This window comes from Xyrauchen texanus, chromosome 24, assembly GCF_025860055.1.
Source record: "Xyrauchen texanus isolate HMW12.3.18 chromosome 24, RBS_HiC_50CHRs, whole genome shotgun sequence".
Taxonomy (NCBI): Eukaryota; Metazoa; Chordata; class Actinopteri; order Cypriniformes; family Catostomidae; genus Xyrauchen; species Xyrauchen texanus.
This window is the reverse complement of record NC_068299.1, coordinates 32254662-32261873: the sequence shown is the minus strand read 5'-3', so window position 1 is coordinate 32261873 and position 7212 is coordinate 32254662. Positions and strand designations below refer to the sequence as shown.

The window sequence follows — 7212 nt, the reverse complement described above, 5'->3', positions numbered from 1 at the left end:
TGAGAGGCGGAGCCCTGGAAGGCTCGAGGGGCTTGAGGGGCGGAGCCCTGGTAGGCTCGAGAGGCTTGGGAGGCGGAGCCCTAGAAGGCTCGAGAAGCTTGAGAGGTGGAGCTCTGGGAAGCTCGGAAAACTCGGATGGCGGAGCTCTGGAAAGCTCAGGAAACTCGGAAGGCGGGGCTCTGGAAAGCTCGGATGGCGGAGCTCTGGAAAGCTCGGGAAACTCGGATGGCGGAGCTCTGGAAAGCTCGGGAAACTCGGATGGCGGAGCTCTGGAAAGCTCGGGAAACTCGGATGGCGGAGCTCTGGAAAGCTCGGGAGGAGGAGCCCTGGAAGACTCGAGAGACTTGAGAGACTTGGGAGGCGGAGCCCTGGTAGGCTCGAGAGGAGGAGCCCTGGAAGGCTCAGGAGGTGCTGGCTCTAGGATGAGCACGACCACTGGCGCTGACTCTTGGACGGTCACGGTTACTGGCACTGGCTCTTTGACGGTCATGACTACTGGCACTGGCTCTTGGACGGTCATGGCTTCAGGCTCTGGCTCTTGGACGATCGAGGCTTCTGGTACTGGCTCAGGGACGGTCACGGCTACTGGCACTGGCTCAGGGACGGTCACGGCTACTGGCACTGGCTCAGGGACGGTCACGGCTACTGGCGCTGGCTCAGGGACGGTCGAGGCTACAGGCGCTGGCTCAGGGACGGTCGAGGCTACAGGCGCTGGCTCAGGGACGGTCGAGGCTACAGGCGCTGGCTCAGGGACGGTCGAGGCTACAGGCGCTGGCTCAGGGACGGTCGAGGCTACAGGCGCTGGCTCAGGGACGGTCGAGGCTACAGGCGCTGGCTCAGGGACGGTCGAGGCTACAGGCGCTGGCTCATTGACGTTTGAGGCTATCGGCACTGGCTCATTGACGTTTGAGGCTAACGGCACTGGCTCACTGACGTCTGAGGCTACAGGCTCTGGCTGGGTTACCGTGGTATGTGCCGGCTTAGGTTCGCCGGGCGCTGAGGGCAGAGTCAAGGGGGGTTTAGGGCATGGGGCTGCGGCAGGCGGAGGCTGGAGCACAGAGACCACTCCCTTTCTCCTCTTCCTCCGGGCTGATGCGACTGGCGTGGCTGGGATGCTGTTCCTGGTCAGCGTGGGTTCAGGCTCGCTGGCCGTGGTTGACGACGACTCAGGCTTGCTGATGGTAGAGGCCGTAGGCGCTGGTTCGCTCACTGTGACATACGTGGCCGCTGGCTCGCTCGCTGTGACATACGTGGCCGCTGGCTCGCTCACTGTGACATGCGTGGCCGCTGGCTCGCTCACTGTGACAGGCGTGGGCCCTGGCTTGCAGACCGGGGCAGGCGTGGGCTCTGGCTCGCAGACCGGGGCAGGCGTGGGCTCTGGCTCGCAGACCGGGGTAGGTGTGACAGGGGGGGCCCCGGACAGCTGAAGGGTCTCCACAGTGGGTGGAGGGGTAGGGTCCTCCTCCACGACGCCCACGGTGAGCTGTGAGCCGCAAACTAGTAGGGTCGCCTCCAGGAAGTCGCAGAGCGTCCAGCCGTGCGTTGCCTGTGGCAACCGCTCCCTCAGCGCCGCGTTCAGATTGCCCCGAAAGAAGGCCACCAAGGCTGAGTCCGGGAAGTCTGAGACACTCGCCAGGTTCAGGAAATCGTGGATGTGGTCTTCAATGGGGCGGTCCTCTTGCTTTAAGCAGAGCAGATGGTAGTTCGCAAGTTGGACTGCTGGATCCATGGGTGGGTCGATCGTTCTGTTATGCTTGAGTAACGAGGCAGACGAGGAAATGCGGATCCAAATGCAGCTTGAACTTTATTAGACGAACCAAAACAGGAAAACACAAAGGAACAACCCACGATGGGGAAATTAAACATAAAATAGTAAACTACACACGACGTGAGCAAAACAGGGGACTCGAGGAGGAAACACACACCGGGTTGACATCAAACAACGATCGACGGAGACTGAACAAAGACACAGGGTATAAATACATAAACAAGGGGGAAAGGGGCCAATGAACGAACAGAACTCAAACAAGATAATAAGGTGAATAACAGAAGCAAACGGCAAACTAATGAGGGCAGGTGAAAACAATGACAGGGAACACGAACGCTAACAGAGGACTATGGAGTTACATAAGGGACTAAAGTGAAAACTAAGAAGTGCAAAAGTGACAAGATGGAAAACAAGAGGGCAACAGTGAAACAAGACAGGGTAACCGTTACACTGACCACACCTTAAGAGTGATTTATTTTGAGTACAGCACACTAAGAGGTGTAAAGGAGTTATTGCGATATCTTAATGTTGTCATCATTGTTGTTGCAAAGAAATGGAAATTGGGATTAAAAATGTTCAAGCAGATGGTAAATTGTGGTCCAGCTACATTGATTATGTTAAAATATACTGTATGTTGAGACATGAAATACATTTTCCCCATGTTTAATAAAACATTGTGTGCACTTGCTAATAAATTCTTTATTCTTTAAAATGTTCCTTAAATATATATTTTTAATCACAATATACATAAAATTCTTTTTTTCATATTTATTCTTATGTGGCATTATTGTGTTTATTCACATTTTATCATTTATAACAATAAATGCAGACAATGTATTTGAAATTCTGTACTTATTAAAAAAAATATTACTTTATATGCATCAGAAATACAAAATAAAAATATTTTATTTATATTTACCAAAAACTTGACAAACAAAACAATGAATAAAGTAAATGTAAATGAAAGGTGAAGTGTGCAATATATGTGCCACTAGTATTACCAAATGGAATTGCAAAAATAAAGACTCTGCCATCAGACAAATAGATATTCCTGCCTCAAACTCATGCCATTGGTTGAGCCAGTGTTGCTATGTCAGGCTGGTCAGGATGCTCATTATGCACATTAAGCTGGGATAGGAAACTGTATTTTAGCATAGAAAAAAATTACACTCTTCACTTTTAAGAAGTGTGCACTGTACACTTAATAGTTAATTTCTCTTCTGTCCAATTCCCAATCCTTTCTCAGTCACTTCCACTGTTCATGCTGCCCCGTCGACTGAGCTGTAGCTCCATGATTCCAGTTCTGTTTAGCACTTGTTTCAAATAATTGCGGAATATAGAACTGGAGAAGCAGTAGATGACTGGATCCAGAGCACTGTTCAGATAGGTGAAGCCTATGGACATTGCGAATAACTGACTGGTCAGAGTGTAAGCTTTGCAGTACTGAATTCCAAGTGATTTGAAATAGAGTGCAATCAACCCAGTGAAAACTCCAGGAAAGAAACAGAGGACAAAAACCCCAACGATCACTAGGACGGTCCGAATAGCCCTTTGCCCTCTCCTGTCCTTGTCAATCTGGCGAGAACGTAGGATACAGGCAATTCGCATGGAGCAGAAGACCAGGAGCACCAAAGGAAAAAAGAACTCTAATGTAAAAACTGCATAATGCAGGCGGATTCCTAGTGGTGGATTCTCATAGAGGTGTAAAGGAGTTATTGCGATATCTTAATGTTGTCATCATTGTTGTTGCAAAGAAATGGAAATTGGGATTAAAAATGTTCAAGCAGATGGTAAATTGTGGTCCAGCTACATTGATTATGTTAAAATATACTGTATGTTGAGACATGAAATACATTTTCCCCATGTTTAATAAAACATTGTGTGCACTTGCTAATAAATTCTTTATTCTTTAAAATGTTCCTTAAATATATATATTTTTAATCACAATATACATAAAATTCTTTTTTTCATATTTATTCTTATGTGGCATTATTGTGTTTATTCACATTTTATCATTTATAACAATAAATGCAGACAATGTATTTGAAATTCTGTACTTATTAAAAAAAATATTACTTTATATGCATCAGAAATACAAAATAAAAATATTTTATTTATATTTACCAAAAACTTGACAAACAAAACAATGAATAAAGTAAATGTAAATGAAAGGTGAAGTGTGCAATATATGTGCCACTAGTATTACCAAATGGAATTGCAAAAATAAAGACTCTGCCATCAGACAAATAGATATTCCTGCCTCAAACTCATGCCATTGGTTGAGCCAGTGTTGCTATGTCAGGCTGGTCAGGATGCTCATTATGCACATTAAGCTGGGATAGGAAACTGTATTTTAGCATAGAAAAAAATTACACTCTTCACTTTTAAGAAGTGTGCACTGTACACTTAATAGTTAATTTCTCTTCTGTCCAATTCCCAATCCTTTCTCAGTCACTTCCACTGTTCATGCTGCCCCGTCGACTGAGCTGTAGCTCCATGATTCCAGTTCTGTTTAGCACTTGTTTCAAATAATTGCGGAATATAGAACTGGAGAAGCAGTAGATGACTGGATCCAGAGCACTGTTCAGATAGGTGAAGCCTATGGACATTGCGAATAACTGACTGGTCAGAGTGTAAGCTTTGCAGTACTGAATTCCAAGTGATTTGAAATAGAGTGCAATCAACCCAGTGAAAACTCCAGGAAAGAAACAGAGGACAAAAACCCCAACTATCACTAGGACGGTCCGAATAGCCCTTTGCCCTCTCCTGTCCTTGTCAATCTGGCGAGAACGTAGGATACAGGCAATTCGCATGGAGCAGAAGACCAGGAGCACCAAAGGAAAAAAGAACTCTAATGTAAAAACTGCATAATGCAGGCGGATTCCTAGTGGTGGATTCTCATAGTTGCTGAAACTCCTACAAAGGGAGATGTTGCCCTTCATGCTCAGAAGATTGTTGGACAGCAAAGGCATCCTCAGAGATATCACAACTACCCAGATGAGGCAGGCGATCCAAACTGCTTGTTTTGAGCGCATGTGATTGATTTTGTGATGTGGATGGACCACTTTAAAGTAGCGGTCCACAGCCACAGCGGTCATAAAGGCAATGCTAGCAGAACGGTTTACTGCCAGCATGAATAGGTTGATCCGACACCATGCATCTCCAAATATCCACATCTCACCGCGCACAAAGTTGTCGATACGGAAGGGTAGGCTCAAGAGAAGCAAAAAGTCTGATAAAACCAGGTTGAAGAGGAATGTGACGTTGGCTCTCCAAGACTGCAATTTTTGGCAAAAGATAGTTAGTGCCATGATATTACCTGGCAGACCGAGTAACAGCTGGATGATGAGCACAGGAGTAAGGACAGAGGCCACCATGCTCTGGGTTGAGGCACCGCAGTGATGGGTGTTATTGTGTGTCATAGTAGATCAGTCAAAGCTGCTGCGCAGTTTCTGAAAACACAGATAAGAGTTCAGTGTTAACACCCAATTGCTGTTTCCTCTTTTTTTCTGCAGCAGAAAGAAAAGTGGCAAACAGAAATACCATTTGCAGCAACAACAGTTGATGTGCAATAATTTCTTCATTATATAAGGTAGCACTCTTACTTTTCAGTGGAAATTGTTGAAGTAACAATTTCTAGCTAACAGTAATTTCAACTTGTTGAAGTAGTAATAGGATTTCATCAGCATCGGGAATTTAGGGAGCATAATCTACACCAAAGTGATCAGGCATTTTAACCTGCTGATGCTTGACATCCACTACAGTGGACATTCAGTGATTTCGACAAGTTTAAATGGTCAAAGGGTTAAAGTTGCTATGAAGGATACGATTAATCTTATTTGGACATGACAAATATAACTCCAGTACCCAACTAAACTGAACAGAATGGACCAAATGTTTTCACAACCTGCTGAATAGCGCTAAAGGCTCAGTTACAACCATTTCATGGGGAAATGCTGCAATCTCAATCTCAATAGGAATCTGCACGGCCGTTAATGACCATTTAAACTGTAATAAAGGGCTAAAGTACCTACTAAGGAAAAATTTACCTTGCTTTCCATCTAGTTTTGCTGAGCGAATTATGGAAAGACAAAAACTTCAAAAGAGTAACAGCAGTATCCAACTAAACATATTTCTGCATAATCTGCTGAATAGCGCTTCCCATATGCTTCAAACAGAGAATTCTCAGTTGGGTTGCACCAGTTTTGAGTTTTTACTTAAGTATTTACAGTGTGGCCAAAACTAGTCTGTGCTGCATTTTCCCATTGGGTTCTGCAATTAAACAGACCCACTCAATGCTCTTATCTCACATTAACCAATGCACTGCAAAATTCGGTGGCTGAAATACAGTCATCTCAATTGTCCGATGGAATCATTTGCCTCGGTGTACAAAGAATAGTTCCAACATTAATTTTCCAGTGGGAGTTCAAGTTTGTAGCATTGACCAATAGGATGTTGCTTGTTTGGGAGTGACCACTTTGTACTACTTTTTATGTACTGAAGCCACATATTGACAATGGACAGGAAATATTTTTAGCTGAGTTTCTTTATAATGTGACTTTACCAGACTATAAAGTACAGCATAAAAAAGAGGCTTCTTGGCTAACAGTTTTTGCTGGTTTCACACTTGATTAACGTCAAACATTATTTTAATTTCTATTATTGCACTGTATTTATCTACATCCATTTCTTCCTCCACTATATACTTTCTAGAATTATACCAGTGACATTTATGAAAAAAGTATATTTACATTAAAATAATTTCATTACAAATCTAATTTCAAATTTTATTTGTACTCATGCATCATTGGGTCTCTGTCAATCTAAACATAAATTTAGTAGAGTTAACCTCAAAGAACATCAACACTTTAAGCAAAATAAGACCAACTTTAGATTTTGTACTTGTAGATGTGTGCTCTATTAGTAGATTGGGGAATAGATAAGCAGGATGCAAAGTTTTTAAGCAATTATGGCAAAAACATAATTATAAAATATGTAAAGGTGCTAATGTTTAGCATACACACCAACCAAGGTTTTCTATACAGCAAGCATCACATTTTTCAAGATATCTCTATAACAAAACTTTCTCTTGACTTACCAGAGTTGCCTACTGGTGATTCGAGCTCATACAGAGTGTGAAGAAAGTTGCCTCAGCTCAACGTTCTGGTCTGAAAAATACATCTGCCCAGAAATTGCCTCAAAGCAAGCTTCCTCTTTCATCACAATGATGTCATAAGGGGAACGAGTTTTAGCCAGTTCTGAAACATTTTCATTCCTTTATTGGCATGACAAATGTTACAATGCATTGCCAAAGTCTTTGCAATGAATTCAATGAATCTTGAATGGATGAGAACAAGTTATAAAGTGACTAAATAAAAGATAAATTAACACTGTATAATGTAGAATAGTATGTGTGTGTGTGTGTGTGTGTCTCATGACTATCT

General features: G+C 43.5%; 1 protein-coding gene across 1 annotated transcript; it reads right to left on the bottom strand.

Annotated features, from left to right (window-relative positions):
* Window positions 1-1859: 1859 nt before the first annotated feature.
* Window positions 1860-6980, bottom strand: LOC127618222 (hydroxycarboxylic acid receptor 2-like). Its single transcript, XM_052090560.1, has 2 exons — window positions 6867-6980; window positions 1860-5220 (listed from the first exon to the last, which is right to left on the bottom strand). The coding sequence occupies exon 2, from the start codon at window positions 5188-5190 to the stop codon at window positions 4216-4218; it is 975 nt and encodes a 324-aa protein (XP_051946520.1). The 5' UTR covers window positions 5191-5220; window positions 6867-6980; the 3' UTR covers window positions 1860-4215.
* Window positions 6981-7212: the final 232 nt, after the last annotated feature.